The sequence below is a fragment of the Centroberyx affinis genome, unplaced genomic scaffold (assembly GCF_046629955.1).
Source record: "Centroberyx affinis isolate AG114_WGS23_722 - 3 ecotype Tasmania unplaced genomic scaffold, CSIRO-AGI_Caff_v1 ptg001095l_1, whole genome shotgun sequence".
In the NCBI taxonomy this organism is placed as follows: Eukaryota; Metazoa; Chordata; class Actinopteri; order Beryciformes; family Berycidae; genus Centroberyx; species Centroberyx affinis.
In genome coordinates, this window is record NW_027279640.1 from 110,220 (window position 1) to 131,943 (window position 21,724).

At 39.9% G+C, this 21,724-nt stretch overlaps 3 protein-coding genes across 6 annotated transcripts in view; 1 reads left to right on the plus strand and 2 right to left on the minus strand.

Moving 5' to 3' along the window:
- stim1a (stromal interaction molecule 1a) overlaps positions 1 to 10,854 on the minus strand; it is a 34,743-nt gene extending 23,889 nt beyond the window's left edge. For all 4 annotated transcript variants that reach the window (XM_071523616.1, XM_071523613.1, XM_071523614.1 and 1 more), the window contains exons 1-4: positions 10,720 to 10,854; positions 9,771 to 9,903; positions 4,165 to 4,295; positions 455 to 569 (exon numbers count right to left, since the gene is read on the minus strand). In XM_071523616.1, the coding sequence (XP_071379717.1) occupies positions 455 to 569; positions 4,165 to 4,295; positions 9,771 to 9,891 (367 nt within the window). In that variant the 5' untranslated portion in view covers positions 9,892 to 9,903; positions 10,720 to 10,854. The remainder of the gene's footprint in view (positions 1 to 454; positions 570 to 4,164; positions 4,296 to 9,770; positions 9,904 to 10,719) is intronic.
- Positions 10,855 to 12,738: 1,884 nt separating this feature from the next.
- On the minus strand, positions 12,739 to 14,933 carry LOC139647680 (post-GPI attachment to proteins factor 2-like). The gene is made up of 5 exons (XM_071523626.1): positions 14,763 to 14,933; positions 14,435 to 14,684; positions 13,764 to 13,870; positions 13,094 to 13,202; positions 12,739 to 12,869 (listed from the first exon to the last, which is right to left on the minus strand). Exons 1-5 carry the CDS (start codon positions 14,928 to 14,930, stop codon positions 12,739 to 12,741), a joined length of 765 nt encoding a protein of 254 aa, XP_071379727.1. The 5' UTR covers positions 14,931 to 14,933.
- Positions 14,934 to 16,190: 1,257 nt separating this feature from the next.
- chrna10a (cholinergic receptor, nicotinic, alpha 10a) lies at positions 16,191 to 21,208 on the plus strand. The gene is made up of 5 exons (XM_071523617.1): positions 16,191 to 16,251; positions 17,496 to 17,641; positions 17,834 to 17,988; positions 19,424 to 19,956; positions 20,505 to 21,208. The coding sequence occupies exons 1-5, from the start codon at positions 16,191 to 16,193 to the stop codon at positions 21,206 to 21,208; spliced, it is 1,599 nt and encodes a 532-aa protein (XP_071379718.1).
- Positions 21,209 to 21,724: the final 516 nt, after the last annotated feature.

The window sequence follows — 21,724 nt, forward strand, 5'->3', positions numbered from 1 at the left end:
ATGATGCCCCTCTGCCAGGAGCTGATAAGTGGACTGCACTTTGCTTCACAATTCTGATCTGCCTTGCTCCCTTGTTGGGTGAATGAGGAGTCTACACAGAGTAAACCGTGAACCCACCCTTTTCTTTTTTGGTCATGGGAGAAAACCTGAACTCTACTTTGATGGCTATCAGAAACCCTGCAGTCTTCCGGGACTGGCAGCCAAAAGCACAAGTATCATGATAGTGCTTCATTTATAATAAAAACAACAAAAAACAAAGACCGAGGCAACATCAAACAATCAGGATGGGCAGAGCATATCAAAAGCAGAACAGAGTGTGCTGAGCGAGATTCAGTGTGCAACTCAGACTCATAAATGCAAAAAGATGCAAAGAGCAAAATCTGCCTGGGAGAAGGCCTGCTTTGTGCAGTTGCTGCTGGCCTTCAGTGGAAAAAGAGAGGCTTCAGTGCAGTACCTTCAGAGCCTTTCCATGCGTTCCACAAATCCTCCACACTGATGAACTGGTCGTCTCCATGGAAGCTGTTATGCTTGGCCTTGGGATCATGGTAGTTGAGATCCTCTCTTAGGAACTGCAGGATAACAGGGATATTTCATAGAGTGGTTACAACGATAATCAAGTCTTATACAAGTGTGAATCACCAAGAGCAGTTACTTAATTTCAATGGAATGAGAGTGCTCTACTCAGTAGAATGCTTTAGTTTTACTTTAACCTCACAAAGGATTCAAACCTTATCAGACCATAGCCAATGCACACATCCTGAACAACAGTCCTGTTCAGCGTTAGGCTGAATAACAACATGTGTGACATGGTTGAAAATCCAGAGGCCAAAGACACTTTCAATCGATTTTGCAACCTTGCTGTAGACTGGCTTGGATTTATTGTGAGCACTGAGCGTTGTGACCAGTTTTATCACTATGGTCTGGTCACAGTAACATGTAGGTTAATTATGGATCTTGCATAAAAGGCAATCCAGATGGCCTATGTGTATATTTGCCTCACTCACTGTGAAAGGACCATAAAACACTATAAATATCTCAACTATACACTACCATAGCAGGAAAATTACTGTAAAAGAAATCTGTATCTTTGAGCCTGGGCATAACATTTCCCACTAGAGATTTAATGGCCTGGAACAGCACAAAATTCCCTCTTCACTCAGTTATTCTACAATACGACATCCGTGTGTTAATCACCCAGTAAAGATAGTGTAAAGATAAAGATATGTTATTAAAACAAATACAGCCTAAAGCCTGCGAAAAAAACCCAAATACTTTGTTTGTTCTGACGCATCACTCCAAAAATTGAACTTTCCAATAACAAAAAATGCAAATGATTCGAGGGAGTCACCCAATAGGACAGTCTGCACTCTATAGTTTCGACCTGCAGTCATCACTAGTTTCACTGGAATTCTCTGGTTTAGTTACTTTCTAATGTCTAAACCAACATTCAAGCAATTGTGTAGAAACACAAGACCATTTTGCGACTGCTTTCTTCACTATTTACCATGCACCTGTTCCCAGAGGAATGTGTATTGCCCTTTACAAAATACTGGGTTGTATGGGCAAATTAGACAAATGTTCACAGGTGCATTTATGCTGTCTGTTGAGCTATTAAAAACATGATGGTGAGGACTTAATGGTGAGGACTATAAAGATGTCAAGGGTTGAGAAGCAGATACATATTGCACACAGGATAATATGGCTAGGCATGTAATGGTATACCGTTTTAAGGTATACCGCGGTATCAAGCAACCACGGTTCTGAACCGTAAGCCTTTCCCTGTAATACTGTGCCCACGGTATAAATTTATGTTGCGCAATGCGCATATGCACGGCGCCGCACGCCACTACAATGGAGGGTTACCTATCCACAGCTCCGCTCGTGACAGCCAGGGGGAAAAATGAAACATCACACTTCAAGTTGCTAGCAATATTGAATTGGAACAGTGGACTTTGTAATTTAATATACATTATTAAACTGCACTAGATTATAAGATTGTTATGTGTATTTTCCCTCTTTAATGCAAAATAACAAATACGTTCATAACGGAGGACCCTTGTGTAAACGTTCTCATATTAGGTCATAAGGAGGACCCTTGCGTTAAATATTTTTATGTAAATGTTACAATGCTAATGCATGAGTTTCAGTTAAATACACACAGACACACACACACACACACACACGTACAGGCACACACACACGTTTCAGTTCAATAAAGCAATATTTTTCCTCAAAGCAAAATACTTGTTTGTTTTTTCGATGGGCCCTAGTACGTTTAATTAAAAGGGGGAAAAAAATTTATACCGTGACATACCGTGGTATTTTGGTAGATACCGTACCGTACTGTGAAATTTCATACTGTTACATCCCTAAACATGTCACATGGCACAGTGTACCAAAATGTTTGGTACTCTGGATTCCAATCTCACCTCCAATGGAGTGTTTTTCCTTGTCAGTATACAGAAGAACACATCAAATATCCATATCCATCAAACACAGTTTTGATGACACATTTTGTAATGTTTTATGTGTACCATTGTATTTAGTGGTCAAAACTTGGCCAATGGAAACCTTGCTACTGTTTGCCCATTATGTTGTAGGCTAGCTTAACCACCAGGTTGGATTTCTTTCAGAAGAGGAAAATCTTGGCTACATAACGACTTGCGCCCCCACAAAAACCAACTCATGCAACATGAGTGGAGGACAGTAATACGTCATTATGATGATGCCTTTCTTTCTTGATAGATTTGTGTGGGAGGGTTTCACTACAGGGCTGAAAGATGGTCTGCACTGCAGGTGAAATATCATGCTCCTGAAAACATATTCACTAGAAATATAGCAGCTTCTCTGTGTAATATAGCAGAGGCCCAAGGTTCAGTTTAGAAGAGCCAGGTGCAGATTCTAACCTCAGTATAGCAATCACCTAACCTCATTATTCAATCACTGAAACATAACAAGAACCAGGACCATTGTCTTGAAGTGCTCTTAATCGTTTTGAGCTTTCCATTTCTTGGCACAAAGCCACTACTGATATGAGTGTTCACTGCACTGCACTTGATTCTTCGCCTCAGGGATCTCTGCATGCCAAGTGCCTCTTCCAAAAGCACAGAGACTGCTGTGATACGGCTGCTTGCTTTGGTCTAGCCTGAACCAAACGCAACCAACTGAACCAAACCAGCATGAGGCTCCAGAGGAGGCCTCCTCAAGGCCACTACATAGAGTTTAGACTAGAGCTCAGGCTGTAAGCTAAAAGGACTGCAGGCTGTCTGCTGCAGGCCACACTGCTGTCAGTGTAGCACTAGTGCTGGGCGATAATTCAATATTATCATTTATTGTCTTTCAGTGGAATCATATCGTTATGATATGGTAATTTAGGGATATTGTGACACAACTCTGCTGTCTAAATGTATGATAACAAGCATTTTTTTTATTTAAAAATGAGGTATGGTAGGGATATTATTTGGAAATGTCAGTTTTGTTTGACATCACACCTAACATTACCATTCGGTTTAATGGGATGAACATTAATTTGATTGTTAAACATGTGATTTTGCATACATGAGCCATATTGTGATATAAAGCGATATCGAAAAATCCTTATGATTATTGTGATATTGATTTCAACCATATGGCCCAGCCCTATGTAGCACCAAACCCAACGTCTCACAAGCACTCCTCGCACATTTAAGCTATGATTTCTAATACTGTGCTTTCGTTGAAGTTCACAATTGTTCACTGTAATGAAACAAATTCACCCAACACTACAAAAATTGTGATTAAGCCAAAAATACAAACCACATAGTACAAATGTAGCAACACCAATGTCTACAGCATACATGCAAGCTACAGAGTGTGACTTAGTGTGAATTAGGTTAATTATTTGCCAAAAAACACCAACAAGAGGAGCACTGAAGCGAAAATGTTAAGTGGGCGACAAATCCTTCACTTAACTCTGTGCAAGTTAAGGACATTACAGCTATCAGTAACTTATCCCATTTACCTTGACCATCTTGGCAAGGAAACCCTCAGACGGGATTACAGTAATGATACCTGTAAGCCTCTTCACACTGAGTAAAGCTAGATGATGTGACCGTACAAACCAGAGTATCTCCTTCAACAGAGCACCAACACCTGTAGACGATGACACTCCAGGCTGGTACTTACCCCGTCTGTCTCTGCCACATCTACGTTGCCATTTGCGTCATCATCCATCTGCTTGTGGATACTACGGATAGCCTCGAAGCTGAGAACAGCATTCTCGTCCTGGCACAGTGGCTCATCAATGCGACAGAGTTCTGGTGGAGAAACACAGTCATATCAAGATGGCACTGAGAGACAACTTTGATACTGATTGGTCAACACAGCGTTGTCAGTAGTATTTGCATTTCTCTGTGAAAATAAACCTTTTCTTTTGGCCTACTGATCTTGGAAACAAGTATGTCACAGAATATTTTGTTGCTAAGATTGAAAGTGTAACCACAAAAATATGTTGCTTCTGCTACTACTAATAATAATATTGATAACAAAATAAGAGGAGAAATCATTAGCCTTCATTCTCCGTTATAGAGAATTGGCCTCTTAATCTATAAACCTCCATTTGTTTTCCTAGCAGGGTATCATAAACAAAACAAAACACCAGGTTAAGGGTGAAAGCTTGTCCACTGAAATGCATGAGGGCTTAGAATGTAAATGTTTTTGTTAACTTGATGGGAGCAAATAAAGCTTGAACTACTCCAAAGCCTCTTCCTCCGAGTCTCCAAACTACCCAAACAGCAACTAAACTCGCATCCTTCTTGAAAGCGAGAAGTTACATTATCAGTTTTGGCACTCTAACCACAGCTAGAATGAATGATGTTGAGCAGATATTTGACGGAAAGTCCAAGTCATGGTTCCTGCTGTTGTTATACGATTAGAGGAAAACCCTAACCCAGCACCAAGCACGTCATGCTCTTATCTCAGCACTATCAGGAACAAAACAATTCTTTTCAATAAATAACAGGAAATGTCAGCCCTGTCAAGACAGCTGTTGACATGCATGCAAAAATATATACAATTAAGCATGAGATTGAAGAGGTATATTTAAAATCAAGCGTTTGTGTCAACAACTCTAGTACTCATTTCAACTATACAACAGGTCTCTTGAGAAACTTCTCTTGAGAAAAGTAATCCTATGATGTGGTCGCAAAGTTTTATGGTTATTAACTTTTCGTGCTTTCTGAGAAGAGACAGATTTGCAACGTCCCCTGTGGGGATTGCCCTGCACTTACCCCTTCTCTCTTGCTAAGGAAACTGAACTGCAATATCCCTTTGGCCAACAGCCTTGTTTATATTAGGCCTTTCATTCATTGACTGGATGTTACTAAGAATTCAGATGACCTACTACACAGACCTAACACAGGCCATGCCCAGGGGCGTAAGGCTTTTAATAATTTTCAGCTTTGCATTTTTATTTATCATCCATTTTGATTTCAGTTTATTTTCAGGTACCTTTCAAAATGGGGTTTGTTAGTTTAAATATGTTTTATTAGTTTACATTTTGTGCACCTTCAGTTGTATTTTAGGATTTTGATAGGCAGGGTCAGTAGTTTATACGTAAATTCGGAATTTTGTATGCACCCATGTGACCAAAGCGAGACTTAAAATGGAGAGGCAGCCAGCTCCAGAGGGAAAGAAAGAGCGAAAACTTACATAGACCATTTTTGGGAAAGCATGAGCATAGTGGAATTAAATGATAGGCACAGCATTAGAAAGAAAAATCCTTTGTTGTAGTTCCTAAAAGGGGATCATCGTCTGTCATTTGGAGATACTTTAGTTTTAAACTAGATGACGACAAACAAGTACAGATTCAGTGCAAAGTTTGCCTTACGGTTGTAGCTGCGCCACAACGAAATAAAGTAGTAATTATTTAATATTTTAATTGAGTGAGACAGTGAGAGTGAAAGTAAGACTTTCTAGCTGCTGCTACTTGAAAAATACTGCACTGAAAAAAGTGCAGAAGTCAAATTATATGTTAAGGTGCAAAAGTGCAATAAAATTATTTTGTTTCCTGAAGCCGAAGCAAATAATCGTGATTGATAATCGTGATCCAGGATTGATAATCGTGAATCAGGATCATCATTTTTGCCATCATCGTACTGCCTTAGTACAGTCTTCAAGGAGGCTGCTTCAAACGGCAGTAAGCAACACAAAAAATAAACTACATTCTGTAAACTGCTCAAGGCCAAACAATAAAGAACTAGCCAAGGCACGAAGTTGACCCTATTTTCACTACTCTCATGAACCTGTCAAATGCCAGCGATAGTCAATGGTTTGGCCTTGTCATGGTTATGAAACAGCCAGCTAGTGGAGCCTGTCTGCCCTCTGTGTTCCCCCTCTCTCCTGAGGGATTACAAACCCTCTGCCACAGATCAGAGATAATGCCGCCACTCCCACTAAGAGGAAACCTTGTTTGGCGTGCTCTGCAGACACTCAGGAGTTATGTGAAAGAGCATGACAAGCTACCTGCAACAACACGTTTAAATGTGTATTTTATCGTTTTCACAGCAGCTTGGTTGAACTGAATTCACTGCCCCTTAAATCCTCAGAAGCACATTTCCAATACAGCATACAGTACTTTAGTTTGAATTCTATTGCCAAGTTACACAGAAATCATGACAAAAAGCGAGGGTTAAGGAGTTAGCCTTGCTTTCAAACATGCGCAAGTAAGTGGCTTTCACTCTCAACTGATTCAAGGATTGTTTTCGCCTGCTTTACATCATCTCCCAGAGACAGGATGTGAATTAGCAACCTTTTACAAAAGAATATATTACATAACACAGGTATAGACAGCAAACTAACTAAATGACTCCTTTTAAGGTTCTGGCAGTAGCCTTGGCAGAAAAAAAAAACTTCTCACAGTCAATAGCCTTGTTTGATTCAATTATAAGGTTATGGTGCATTCCAAAAGGCTTAAACACAGCTCAATCAAAGAAGAATTTGCCAACACAAAATGTTCCACTGCACTGCAGCAAAAAGTGGGATAGAGCATTTCTGACCACTACATAACAGCTTTATTCAATAGAATACTTGATTCTAGTTGATTCTGACTGCCTATGAGATGGGTATTTTTCTGGTGCAACACCTGGTCAAAACACCCACTTTTGAATTGGTTATAACAAAATGTAATCCCCATTCTAAATTAATACACTGATCAATTTCCAGACATAAACTTTGCTTTTGACGTTGCCTGCCTCATCCTCACAACTGCGTGGGGTGGCAGTGAGCAGAATGAAACTCACGGCACCTTAATAGATGTCCAAGCTCAGGTGCATATGTTTCAATTGACACTGTTTCATTGTTAATTATTGCCACCTACTCAAATACTGTGCAATCAGTTGCTAGTGCTAAGCATTGGGCCAGCACTTACAACGCGATGCTCCCTCCCACTCATCAACTCTCATGTTTCCCGCCCATGTTTCCTCAATTCCCAGAACTTTGTCATGGGGAAGTAGGCTGGCTAAGTGGTTAGAGAGACAAAACAAAAAGTAAAGCCTGTCACAGTTTAAATCCCTGCAACAACCAGCAGCAACTCACTGTATGTCGCTCTGGATGAGTCAGCTTAATACGTAAAATGTAAATGAACTGTGGCTGTTTGTATTTTGCACCGTTGCTCTTCGTGAAGCCACAACAGCAAAAGGAGGATGTATAATATAGACTTCCGGGTGGTAAAAGTGAACTTTTTTTGAGCAACAGTGTGTAGGCATTCCAGAGTAACAAGAGTACCTGCCAAACCACATACCAAAAAGGCATTAATTCTCTCACTCACTCACACACACCATGTTAAACAAAGAATGACAGTTACCCTACAGCAAGCTTACCACCTACAACTCATCGTACACTAGATAGGATAATATATTTACATACCAGCCTGGCTTTTTTTTCTAAAAGACCTTAAGTTACGCAAATCATTCTGTGTGTCTGCATGTAAATGGGGAACACACCGACCCTACTTCCTAACTGCAGCAGTTACCATTTTCTATCGTCACTCAAAATGCCTAGCAAGCTTTGAATGCCACTGTCAAGAATCAACTCTTTCTTCGGCTGTAGCCTCTGTGACGTTGAAACATTAATAAAACTTATAACTTATGTGCACAGTATGTACATACTGCATAGATAATGTCTCAACCGTCTTCCATGTTTTACCAAAATGTTCAGTGGCACTAACAAGTATTACAACCAAGCTATCACAACCAAGGCAGTGGGCAGTGGTCTTTGCCCAGTTGTTTGCCAAACTGATATTTACTGTCAAAATCAAATATCTAAAAATGTATATTAGAGCAATAGACCTTTTGTAAACAGATTCATATTATTATGGTTGCTAACATTTTCCAAAAAATTTGGGACAGTATGCTATAAGCACTTGATACTTTTTGGGAAATAGATTCAGGCTTCATTATCAGCAGATCCTTTGGTAGTGCAAGATATGCTTAATTATGACAGGCAACCGCTGTTAATGCCGTCATCATTCATGTGAAATCAGGTTCGGAGTGAGGAAAGGGAGTACGAAGGTGATAGCAGTAGGGCTGCAACTAACGATTATTTTCATTGTCGATTAATCTGTCGATTATTTTCTCGATTAATCGATTAGTTGTTTGGTCTATAAAATGTCAGAAAATGGTGCAAAATGACGATCAGTGTTTCCCAAAGCCCAAGATGACGTCCTCAAATGTCTTGTTTTGTCCACAACCCAAAGATATTCAGTTTACTGTCAAGGAGGAGTAAAGAAACCAGAAAATATTCACATTTAAGAAGCTGGAATCAGAGAATTTAGATTTATTTTTCTTAAAAAATTACTCAAACCAATTAATGGATTATCAAAATAGTTGGCGATTAATTTAATAGTTGACAACTAATCGATTAATCGATTAATCATTGCAGCTGTAGATAGCAGACTTCATCTAAAAAGATCTGTACCTTTCCAGTATAGTGAACCAGGACCTGACAAAACTGAATTTATGTTAAAGAATGTATCGCTTTCATGATGGCACATTTTTATGTTGACTAGTACTTGAAATCAAAAAAGCATCTATGCAATTTAGTGAACAAATGCTTATTAGTTTATAGTTTGCATTAGTTTATATGTTGTTGCATAAGTACGCTGTTATGAGAGGGTACACTTTACCTTAGTTTTTATGCTGGCTCTTTCGAATGCAAGCCTATATAGTAGGTTACTGAGCAAGTAGTTATGACACACATGGTAAGTTTGTGAGTGCATGTGGGTTAGGGTTAGGTCTAATTATGTAGACCAGTGTAGCATTGTGCGTTCTGCATAGACTTGTGTTAGGCTGATTTCTTATCACCATTTACACAATAAAAGTGTTATGAAGAGTAACAATTACATCGTTAGGGGTATTATACAGTCAAATTGTGAAGAAAAATATAACTACAATGTATTGTTTTTCATACTCATGATACACTGAGAATCGTTTTTTATAGCAGATTAGTAAAAGCTACTGAAAGCCCTGCTCATTCCCTCCACTAACTACCAAGATGAATTAGTTATTCCCTTCTGTTTGACTGGGTGCCTTGATCTAAGTTGGAGGACAGGGCTTAATGGAGAATGCCTGCCCGACTATTCTCAGCGTGGCTACATTTAGAGCATGCACAATTTAACAGATATGTCACGTAATATCGGTACTGCTGGTCTATCGTGTGCCGGGTTAGCCCGATCGATGGATCCAAACACATCCCTAAAAATGGTATTGCGAATTATTGGGCCACCGGGTACTCACCTGACACCACATAATCAACATGCGGATTGTCCGATGTGGGTGAACTTGGTTTTTCAGTCCGACTTTCCCCAAAGAGACACAAGCAAAAAATCCATAAGGTCGCCAATTTGCTGAACTCCATGACTGATGTTTGCTGGAAAAGAGGCACAAGATTACTTTGAATATTCTGACACGGCTGGCTACATTACAGCGTTTTGACTAGCGTAAACAATTAATTAAGGTTAATAATTAAACAGCCACCGTTCGTACCGTATCCTCTTTGTCTCTTAAAATACTCAGGAGAGGCCAAGAGACAGAAGCGGCACGAATCGGGGCTAGTGCAGACCAAGAAATAAGGTTATATAAAGATTTCTTGCAGCAGACACACTAACGCCAGCATTACTCAAAAAGTGTCTTTGTTCTTCCTGCCTGCCAAGCTTGGTAATAAGGAATTGACGTTAGCTCAAGTGAAACTAACGTCATCTTGTTTGCTAACGTTGGCTACAATTTGTTTCTTTCCAGCATGCTTGCAAGCGACAGACAAATATAACAAGATTATGAAAAGTGACAGCTGCCTGGTCAACACCACCGCTACTGGTTGCTAACTGCCCACGTTAGCTAGGTTAGCTAGGTTAGGTAGATAACGTCAGCTGAAAGAGGGAAGGGAGGGGGATATTTTGACATCATGTTATATTACCAGCGTCAATACCAAGCCATCACAAAATTATCGCAGCGACATTTCCGTGTTTTGAGTTCATGTCACTGTCGGCTGTCACTGCATTTTCTGACTCCCACGACTGCTAGCCATCGTTAACGTTAAGCTAACCTGCCTGGCACGGGACGTAACCGAAGTCCGACTAACGTTACTAGCAACAGCAACTGTAGTTAAGCTAGGCTAATACGTCTTTATGGGCAGTAACGCTTGTTGGCATATTGTGTTATAGAATTACAAAAAAAACAAACAAGTTACCTGTCATATACCCGAGCCAACAGATCCGTCGGTTCAGCTCTGTGTTAACATTGCAGCAGATGTCTGGTCCCCCAGAATCAAAGCACAGCGGACTCCACCTCCTGCAGAAGCTTTTCGGTCTTTCCTCCGACTGACTGAACGGGAAAACCGCAGAAATGTGGAGCGATGTGGGTTTTGTCTTCTTCTAACGTTAGACAGCGGAGTCTCTGGTACAGTCACAAGTGCTGCCCCCTAATTTCTGGAGTGTGTACTGGATGTGCATATATGGCTATAGATATATATTAAAAAGAAAAAAAAAAAAGCTCAAGTATGCCATCTGGCGGGGATTAGTAGCTACCAACCAGCTTGGCATGCATTGTCTGGTGGGCATGTTACATCGTCCTGATCACTATAGTAAAATGAATTATTTTTTATTCCACTATCTATCTACTATCCAAATATCACAGCAAACCTATAAAGTAACTTGTATATCTTATAGGAATGTTATATAGGCCCTAGTCATGCCGCAGGAGATAAAAACACCATAAAGTCCCAATAGGATTATTATAGGAATGTTATATCGATTATTTTGTTAGGACAAGTCTAATTACCACCATTCTATTGCAGTTTTATCCAAATGAAAGAAGAAAGTAAATACTTTTACAAAACTAGATTTTTTTTTTCTTATTGTATTATTTTTTCATACTTACAATGTGCAATCAGACCAATATCCTCTATCAACAATTAATACATTTCAAATGAGCCAAAAGTGTTGTTGAGAACCTCAGTTTTCTCATTTTTATTTACAGATCTAAAATTCCATTGAATTTAAAACCATTTTACAATATTTCCTAGTAAGATAAGATGTGTCAATTCGTGTAATCCCTGGAATATCTACTTTTCATGTGATATCTGTGCTTTCATCCCTCTCACCCCCCCCCCCCCCCCCCATCACCCTGCCAGTGGCCTTAACTTGTAGGTCACAGTTAGGTAAGAGGTGTGTGATCGTAATACCTGGATTAACAACAGGGCACATGTAATATAGAGAATAAAAAATACTGAAGATTTGAAGACTATTTTATAAATGTAATCTTCAAATTATCAAAATACTTTCACTAGATACTGCTGAAATATAAATACAAATAAATGAAAGCTACTAATTAAGTCATTATGTTTTCACAAAAGCAGCATTTATATACCTTATAAATATACCCAAACAGCCAGGCAAGCTGTAATAGAAAGAGTGCTTCTTGGTGTATCATGGCAATCACTTTTGGTAAATTTGAATGCTGTAAAATGGCATAATGTTGGCAGAGACTCTAGCATTGTTTCATGTGTGTCTGACTCAGAAAATTGGAATGCTCAAAATAAATACCACATTGAAATTCATATGATGCAATACACCAATATTAATCTTTGTGACAATCAGTGGCAGATATGTTAAGTGTACCAGCCTCACCTACAAATGGTGATATTGACTTATATGGGAATGTCCTTTCTATACATTCTAATTCTACTACAGGGCAAACTACAGTAGCCTATATGCCAGTTTTTACTCCACTATGGGTTGCAGTGGAATACAATAGAAATACTGTATGTAGGCATCCTGACTTCCATTGTAGCACTGATCTACTTCACATCATTTGCAGACCTTCTTTTTTATTTCAGTATTTCAAAGTAAAAGTCAAGCAGAACCACAACTTTACTCTGGCACACATTTCACCACGAATTTGCTGCATATTGTACAAAAGTTAAAATCTCACATTACATATAACAAAGGTAGGTAGAGGTATCCATGAATGAGACTATGAGGCAAAGGAATGCACTTACAGCTAATTGATTGAGTAGACTAGCACAAGTGCATGTTTTTGTCTTTAAGTCCGACATCTACCCACTTTTGGGGACTTGATGTCATCATGGAAATATATGGAAAAAGCCTTCTTTCCATTCTTCTTCCTCTTGAACAGGGTCAAGGCCATTATCACCAGTAGGTGTTGGTGGAGCGGTTGTACACTCGGTACTTACTCCTTGAGTCTCTAGTCAGAAGTCTTTGTCCTCAGAGGATGAAATGACCATGACCTCTCGGCTCTTAAAGTCCCACACTGCTGTGAGGTGGAAGGCCATATTGGAGAAGACCACCAGATACTCAAACAGGGCAAAGAATGTGTAGCCTGTGAAAAGAAGTGGGGAGGGGTACAATAGGATAACAGACATATATCTTCATCAACATTTTTGCCATCAAGTTAGTAGCCTACAGTATTTTCAGTCTTTCACAATTATTTACTTTTCATATGAGCAACATGTACAGTAGTTTCTTACATTTTGTGGCATTTCCCTTTAAGCACAGTCAACAAGCCTGACAGGTTAACTCAGAATGTGTTGATGCTATACTTACTCCCTGATTCACAGTACATGTTGTGCTTCCAATAAAAGTATGCAGCAAAAGCGCAGAAGGATACGAAGAGAAGCAAGAAACGGACTTTCCAATGGTAAGACTTAGCGTCCTAAGGGAGAAAAAGTATATATGGTTGATAATCAGTTACTACTGAATTAGTATTAAGCACCAAAATATGCCTGATGAAATACCTGATAAAATAAGCACAGCATTTAGAACAAGATAAACCTCTTTTTTATCAACAGTATAAACACTGGTTGTAAATCTGACTGTGTAATTTGGTATAGTCCCTTGTATTTGGACTTCAAAATTTCATTTCCATTGAGATTGTTCTGAGTTGATTTATTGGAAACTGCATTGTAGGTACCAGGAACTGTTTTATATCCAATGCAGCATGATGTGATAATGAGCAAAACTATGCCTTTAAGGATTTTAAATAGTTTTAAAAGGTAATTCAAGCTGTGCTTGAATGATTTAGTGTTCCTCTCATTCCTTAATCATGAAAGTCACAGTTCAGGAATGTTGCAATTTGCTCCTAGAAACAAAAGCAATATCTCAACATGCTGAGAAATGTCTACTAAAAATGACAGGAAAAAGTAAACCATACAGTTACTGTGTCATATGCACACGGCATGAGAGATGTCAGTCTGTTTGAGAGGGCGTTCCTCACCTCAGGACTTAGTGAATACTTCTTGATAACATTCCACAGCCGGCAGGTTATCAACATGTAGATAAGGGAGCTGACAATGAACAGGACAAAGCCTTCCTTATGTACAACTACAGAGAAAATTGATATAAAGAGAGAGGGAAAGGGTATTTTTAACAGAGATGTGATGTAAAAAAAAAATCAATACATGTCAAACTAATTTAAAACTTTGAATAAACTTTGCATCAACCTGCCTGATTGATCATAATGAACCAACTCTGTACAAGACACAGCTGAAAATTAATTGTCTAAACTTGCTAATTTGCTATTGCTCTCATTTTGTTGTAGTAGTATTGAAAATTTTGGGGTAATTCAGTAGGATTTCTTAATTTTGCTGATTGGATCATGAAGAGTTTGACTTATATGTAGAATATAAACATTTTACAGTTTTCATAAACCATGGTAACTCAACCCACAGGTCTGCTTTCTATATTTACAAGCATTACCAACATACATATTTTAAAGCCTCAAAATACATTTAAAACCCATATACAGTCAATAATTGTATCAAAATGTCAATCAAATTCTGCCTGCAGTGTTTCAAAAGGGAAAACCACAGTGCAATGCTTAAGTGAACCTTTAAAATAAAGAGGATTCATTATTCAAATCATTTAAAAAATATAGATCATACTCACGGTACGTCTCACTGGACGACACATAAGTGAGGAGCAAGAGGCCAAAGTTTTCAGAGATGGAAAAAGCAAGATTCAAGCAGCTGAGTGAACTCTCCGGGAACCTGGAGGCAAAGCGGGTCTTGTAAAATTTAAAGTAGGTAAAAGCCACCAGGAACCTTGGTGCCGAGTGCAGTCCGATGCAGAACCGCCAGATGTGGCACTCCGGGCTCAGGCTTATCGAGGCACTGATAGACGGCAGGTAGTTAGGAACCTAAAGACACACAGTAAAGATTAGTGTGAGGTCAGCAACACATTTGACTGAACATTCTTCAAAGCAAGGACTTGTTACCTGACAATGTGTGCCAGTAGAGTCCTCAAAATGGAAAAAGGAGGATATGAAGACACAAGTTGTTAGGCCAAGCAGTGGTAGGCAGACAGTTCCCAAAACACAGGTGGAGAATGATAATCTGATGACCAGGGGCCTCTCATGCCCGAAGATATGTGAACCTTGCAGCATCCTAGACTGGATCTGCAGCAGTGATAAAAAGTTTGATTTAGAGACATTTTAACCTTTTGTACACTATGATCTTAGAAAACTGAAGGGACATAGGCTGATATTACAATGAGTGTGTCACAAATAACTTTCCCCAAGTCAGAAAACAATACAAATTAGCTAAATTTAATGATTAAAAAAGATGAGAAGATAAGATAAGACAATTAATGCAAAACATGCCTCAGGTGTGCACAGTTTATCATTATCCAATTACAGTTATCTTGGAACATTTTGATGCATAAGATTAATTAAACATGTAACATCTGAAAAAAAAAGGGAATGAATCTTACCTCCACTCTGTGTGCTGTGGGTAAGCCTATATTACGCACAAACTACACGCACAGGGCTTGTCGATAACTACGCTATTACAATTGATTTTATTATAGCAGGCTGCACGATGGATCTGCATAGTCCACATACCAACAAAGAAGTGCAATGCCTCAGAAGGGGCTGGGCATCATCTACCCATCCTAGGACAGTCTAAAACCTACGACATTTTTATTCCACGTAGTTTTCCAGTGCAATCGATCATATCAAATGACAGGCCTGCATCTACATGTATCATATCCTCGCTGTGCGACAGATGACAGAAGGAAAATGCGCGGAGAAATGCCATGCAGTACCCGGAAGAGAAAGTGAGCGGAGGCAGGAAAACACCGTGAGCTCGCGTTGCCCTGCTCCGGTTGGGCGGCGCAGCCTATCAAAATCATGCACAGATCAAGGACCAGGCGCTGAATAATGCATGAAAGATGTGTCCCTTTCAAAAGACGAGATATTGTTACAACGACAAGCACAAAACAATGCATTGTGTACTGCTCTGAGTGGGTTATTTTTAGAAAGATGCCGCACAAGACGACGGGAACTCTCCTTGGTGCTGAAGCTGTGCAAACGTGAGAAAACAGGGATGATATGTACATTTTTCACATGTATATTTCAAAACATATTCAAGTTTGCTATCAAATAAATATGTGTATAACCTACTGTCTGTGAGTCTATTACCAAGGAAGGCTATAATGGTAGCCTGTATGGGGGGAAACACGTGGTGGCACTATATTAAAACTTGGGTTATCTGTCAATCCGCCGCCCCGCCCCTCTCTTTTTCTATCAAGCATCAACAAAGCACTTGGTAGCCTAGTTGGACATGTCCATGTAACTGCAGTATTATATATTCGGCTATAAACCAGTTCAAATGGTCTTTGGATCGAGATAACCTGTTTCAGCAAGATGAAACTATGGAGAATCCAGACTTTATTTCGGTTTCTGCTATTTATCAGTGTTTTCCCAAGTAAGTTTCTGTTTATTTCATTATTTTGTTTGCCTTACAACTGATGTAAGATGTTGACATTATCTTTTTTTTTTCTTGTAATGATTCCACTGTTAGGTTAATTCTGTTTTAATTATACGAAGGTTAATTCTGTTTTAATTATACGAAATATCAATTAAAGAGAACGACTGGGAGAAAGAGAAAGAGCATCGCTAAGATTGCCTGAGTGAAGATGCAGATGAGCTGTTAAGAAAATTTGCATAGCCTGTAATTTGGTCCTCATCAACTGTAATGTGTTTTATAAAAAGACGTAAACAACATTCATATTTTTGTAATTTTCTATAGAGCATCCAAACCTCCACCGTTTCGTCTCAGACAGATTTTCATTCCTCTCCCACGCAAACTTAAATCCAGTTGTTTAGGGATTGTGCTATCAACCATAATCCTTCATGTGGACTTTCTCTGTATCAGCTCAAAAGGCTTTACTGAAACAACGATTCACGGTTGACATCTGGCTTGCCCAAATCCACTCCTCTGAAAGTGTTTTGAACTTAGTGATTCCCTTTTTTTTCTTTTTCACAGGCATTCATGCTCCTTCTTTCAAGTTTTCACGTGATTTTGTGGAATGAATGCAGAAGTAATATAGGACTACTTCCCGTATGAAACATGCGCAATCGAATTTAAATATGGAATTTACTATATCTTAAGCAAAAGCCAAAAAAATCATTTAAAAGTGACTTGGGATTCTCACATCACCGTGGCCACAGCCCATCGGTGTATAAGCTTGCTGTTTATGTTCATTTTGATACTGATATGATATGTTTCCCATGGATTAATAGTTGAATCAACACATGCCCGCCCAGGATGAGCAGAGGAAGCCATAGTCTATTCTGGTTCATAATGGCAGATTTGCCTGATCTCTTTCTACAGCTTTACAGAAGGGCAGCCTGAAATCCCCTTTGCCCCCCTTTCACCATCTGTCATTTGTTCACATGTTCTCTGATATTCTCCCTTTTTTCCCACCCCAGCATCCATGTCATTGCCTTTGTGCTGCATGTTAATGGACAGAATGCTTTTTCATTTAACGCATCAGCTTCCACTGCTCAGTTAGATAATGATCAAATCAGATTATCCTCGTAAGCATTTGATTTGTGTTGACTGAAAGAGAAGACATAGAAAACCTGTTGTGTGACAATCAATTGAAATGCAGCAGGTAAGCCTTGTGGAGCGGTTACTGTAAATTCTCACCTCTCCCCTTGTCCTAGGCTGCTGGTGTGCCCATGGGAAATACGCACAGAAGCTACTGAATGATTTATTCACCAACTATACCAGTGCACTGAGGCCTGTGGAGGACACGAACACCATACTGAATGTTACCCTGCAGGTCACTCTGTCGCAAATCATCGACATGGTAAAACACTGCAGTTTACACAAGTAGCCACAAGATTGCGCAGTTTCACTAGTGCAAGTTATCTCTGTAACTACATGTCAAATACTCAATGATGCTTTTTTGATATTTTATCACATCATTCTGTTTTTGTACCTTTCTTGTTATATGTTCCTTTTGCTAGTCTATCATTTTATTTTTTACAATGTTTTACAGGATGAGCGTAACCAAATTTTGACTGCATATTTATGGATACGGCAGGTGTGGGTTGATGCACACCTCACATGGAGTAAAGATGATTATGATGGACTCGATACCATCCGCATACCTAGTAGTTATGTATGGAGACCTGATATAGTCCTATATAACAAGTAGGTCGGACTGGTATTGGGTTAATCAGACAAAGCTCTGTGCTCCCTCTGTCCCACAGTAGCTCCTCTCTGTCAGTGTAAAGGCACAAGCTGAACACTCCTTGAAGCCATTATTCATGGGAGTGTTCAGACCTCTGTCTGCTTTTTATACACCAGTGTACTGAAAGTGAAGTAACGAATAGTTATCCACTGGCAATAAAAAGATTAACAGATGTCAAACTGTTCAAATCAGAGGCACCGCTAGTGTGGTAAAAAGGAGGGGGCCCTTAAAGACTACAGTGTCACCCAAGTAGATGCATTGGGTGGGGAGACCACATCTTGTCGGCGGCCCAAGAATTCCTAGTGGTGCCCCTGCCATTACAACACATTGGTTATGATGACTTGATAGCAATTGATATCATGTAATCACACATTGGCACAGATACCCAGTATAGAGACATTTAGCATTACTGGAAAGTTATAAAACGCAGAAACAAAACTGAGGCAGGAGTGCAACTCTGCAGAATGTGTTGACTCTTCTCTCAGTTGGTGTGCTTGTGCCTTTGCCTCCTGATCACTTTTCTTATTTAATCATTCTCCATCTACTACGAGAAATTGGACCTACATATATGTAGGTCTACAGGATCTATCAAAACCTCAACTCCTCCTGAACACACAGAAACATAAAGGTGTGAACTGGAACCGAAAATGGTTCTTCGGAGTCATCAAGGTCAAGGTCAAGGTTTCGTTATTAGTACCCAAGGGTAAATTTGTTGTGCACACGGGAGATTCAACAATCCACAGTTAAAAACAAGACATCACAGCAATACAGATTCATAAGACATCAAAACAAATACTTTAAAACAAGTATCATTATAATTTCAAAATAGTATTAAAATATAAAAACTCCTAAGAAGGTCATGACAAAGTGCTTCTACACACACACACACACACACACACACTCACCCACTCCCTCAAAAGCTTAAAGTACCATGCATGGGTGAAGTGCATCATCTCGTGCTAGCTTTGTTTTGCCTATCGAAGAACCATTTAATAACCTTCATCCCAAGGAACTAAAAGGTTCTTAATTCTTAGTTATTGGATGGTGGGTGATGGCATAAATGTGGAAAATAACCAAACCCCTCAAATATATTGTGCACTTGCAAACGAGGCTATACGAGGGCAGATAAACAAAAACACAATACAGGTGCAGAGGAGAACAGAAATGGTTCTCTGAAAGGTTCTTTGTGGAACCAGAAATGGTTCTTCTATGGCATCACTCCGAAGAACAATTTTGGGGCCTTTATTTTTCTGTGTGAATTATTAAAAATAGCACTGTTTTTGGTATGATTGTGGAAATGATCACTCTAATCCAAAATATCAATTTGTTTTTGGTATGACTGTGAAACTCATTACTCTAATCTCTTTTCCTGGAAGTGTTTTCTCTGTTTTTCAGTGCTGATGATCATTTCACGGGCCCCATGGACACCAATGTGGTGATCCGGCATGATGGCCAGATAATGTGGGATTCCCCAGCTATTACCAAGAGCTCCTGCAAAGTCGACGTGTCGTTCTTCCCCTTCGACGCCCAGCAGTGCCGGTTCACCTACGGCTCCTGGACCTACAACGGCAACCAGCTGGACATCCTGAACGCCATGGAGAGCGCCGACCTGGCCGACCTGGTGGAGAACGTAGAGTGGGAGTTGCTGGGCATGCCGGCTAAGAAGAGCGTCGTTCAGTACGGCTGCTGCGCTGACCCTTACCCTGATGTGACCTACACACTGAAACTGAAGAGGAAAGCGTCCTTCTACGTCTTCAACTTGCTCATCCCCTGTGTGATGATCTCCTTCCTCGCCCCACTGGGCTTCTACCTGCCTGCTGACTCTGGGGAGAAGGTGTCACTGGGCGTCACTGTGATGCTGGCCCTCACTGTCTTCCAGCTGTTGGTTGCAGAGATCATGCCACCGTCCGAGAATGTACCACTTATTGGTAAGGGTGATCAAATGGGTTCACATTGAGACCATGGGGAAGAATGTGTGGCAATGAATTCTAATTTATGTGTGAGGACTAGAGATGGGACGATATGCTTATCTCACGATACGATTCGATACGCAATATGGGGTTCATGATTCGATAAAACCACAATATTATGTAATATATAAAAGTTCAATGACAACAAAGTCTGACCATGCAGAATTATGTTTATTTCTGAGTCCCACATCTTTCTAGCAATGGCATTGGCTTGCTAGAATGTAAACAACAATGTAAAAATGTCATTACAAAGTGAAAATAATATAATTTTGATGGAGAGTTTGTGAAATTGTGATGGTCAAGCCGGCTGATTTGTGATTACTACAGCAGAATAAAATGTAGCTAATACTGCGATTCATTTTTCTGCCCCATGATACGTATTATCACATTTTTGTATTGCGATACATTGAATTTCGATATACTGTCCCATCCCTAGTGAGGACTGTAAGTTACAACTCCACAGAGAATTCTGCACATGTTGATGTTTCTGTCTGTTTCCTCCACAGGAAAGTATTACATTGCGACCATGACCATGATCACAGCCTCCACCGCCCTGACCATCTTCATCATGAACATACACCACTGCGGCCCGGACGCCAAGCCTGTGCCCAAGTGGGCCAAGAAAGTAATTCTGCAGTATCTGGCCAGAATGTGCTTTGTTTACGAAGTAGGGGAGAACTGCATGTCACCGCAGCCAGAGAAACAGGAGCCTCCGCCTGTGAAGAACACCAACTGTACCATGAATGGACAAGCTGGACCGAGCAGAGAGGAATATTTACTCAGAGCGGAGAGAGGACAAGAGGGCGTGGGCTCCAAGATTACAGAAGAGAGAGAGGACATGGAGCAGATGATGAGTCCAATAGGCTCAATGGGGAAGAACCCTACAAACCACTACAGCACTTGGAAGAATGGCATGTTCATGAGCATGGACTGTGGAGACTCAGCGGGGGCTACAAGCCGACAGAGGAAGGGAGGTGTGAGTGAGGGAGAGAATAAAGAGAGAGAGGTTTCCTGCAACACCCAAGGCCACGAGAAGCAGCTCCTGCGTAACATTGAGTATATCGCCAACTGTTACAGAGATCAGAGGGCCACACAGAAAAGAACTGGGGAGTGGAAAAAGGTAGCCAAGGTTTTAGACCGCTTCTTCATGTGGATATTTTTCATAATGGTGTTTTTCATGAGCCTTCTCATCATGGGTAAAGCCATCTAACCGCAGAACTCTTGAGGAGTCTGTACAAGGTTTATTATGTACTCAGTTTTATGTAATCAATCAAATAACCATGGTAGTTGCACTGTATTGAAATTTCTCAGGTTTAAAGAAGCATGTGAAAGATAATATTTTTAAACCTCTTTCACATAGCACCATTTCAGGTTTGTCCGAGTAGGAAAATCAGAAAAAGCAACAAGGTTGATTTCTACAAATGTACATTTGTTTAACAAGTTAAGGAATCATACAACAAAGGTTGAGGTAAATTATGTGGTCATGTATAGCTAAGAGAAACACTCAGATTCTGGAGTTGTTGCTCACCTTGCCACCCACCCCCATTGCACTCCTACTTCCACCATGAGTAGAATTTAATTGCATCTTTTATAATTTTCTTGTTTATAGGTTTTGTTGTGACAACTTGCATCCCCTAACTTTCTTCCCCATGCAGTGTGAAGGTTAATTAGCTCTGCAAAGAAAAGGCAAGTGTGTTGACAAATTAATAAACTTGTACAGATTGAG

What these genes read in the sequence shown, in the direction of transcription:
- chrna10a (XM_071523617.1), top strand. Translation starts at nt 16,191, where the DNA reads ATGAAACTATGGAGAATCCAGACTTTATTTCGGTTTCTGCTATTTATC. An exon ending in ATTTATCAGTGTTTTCCCAA is followed by an intron (nt 16,252 to 17,495) that starts GTAAGTTTCTGT and finishes CCCTTGTCCTAG; the next exon opens with GCTGCTGGTGTGCCCATGGG. An exon ending in GATATAGTCCTATATAACAA is followed by an intron (nt 17,989 to 19,423) that starts GTAGGTCGGACT and finishes TCTGTTTTTCAG; the next exon opens with TGCTGATGATCATTTCACGG.
- LOC139647680 (XM_071523626.1), bottom strand. Translation starts at nt 14,930, where the DNA reads ATGCTGCAAGGTTCACATATCTTCGGGCATGAGAGGCCCCTGGTCATC. An exon ending in GTCGTCCAGTGAGACGTACC is followed by an intron (nt 13,871 to 14,434) that starts GTGAGTATGATC and finishes TTTTCTCTGTAG; the next exon opens with TTGTACATAAGGAAGGCTTT. An exon ending in CATGTACTGTGAATCAGGGA is followed by an intron (nt 12,870 to 13,093) that starts GTAAGTATAGCA and finishes TTCTTTTCACAG; the next exon opens with GCTACACATTCTTTGCCCTG.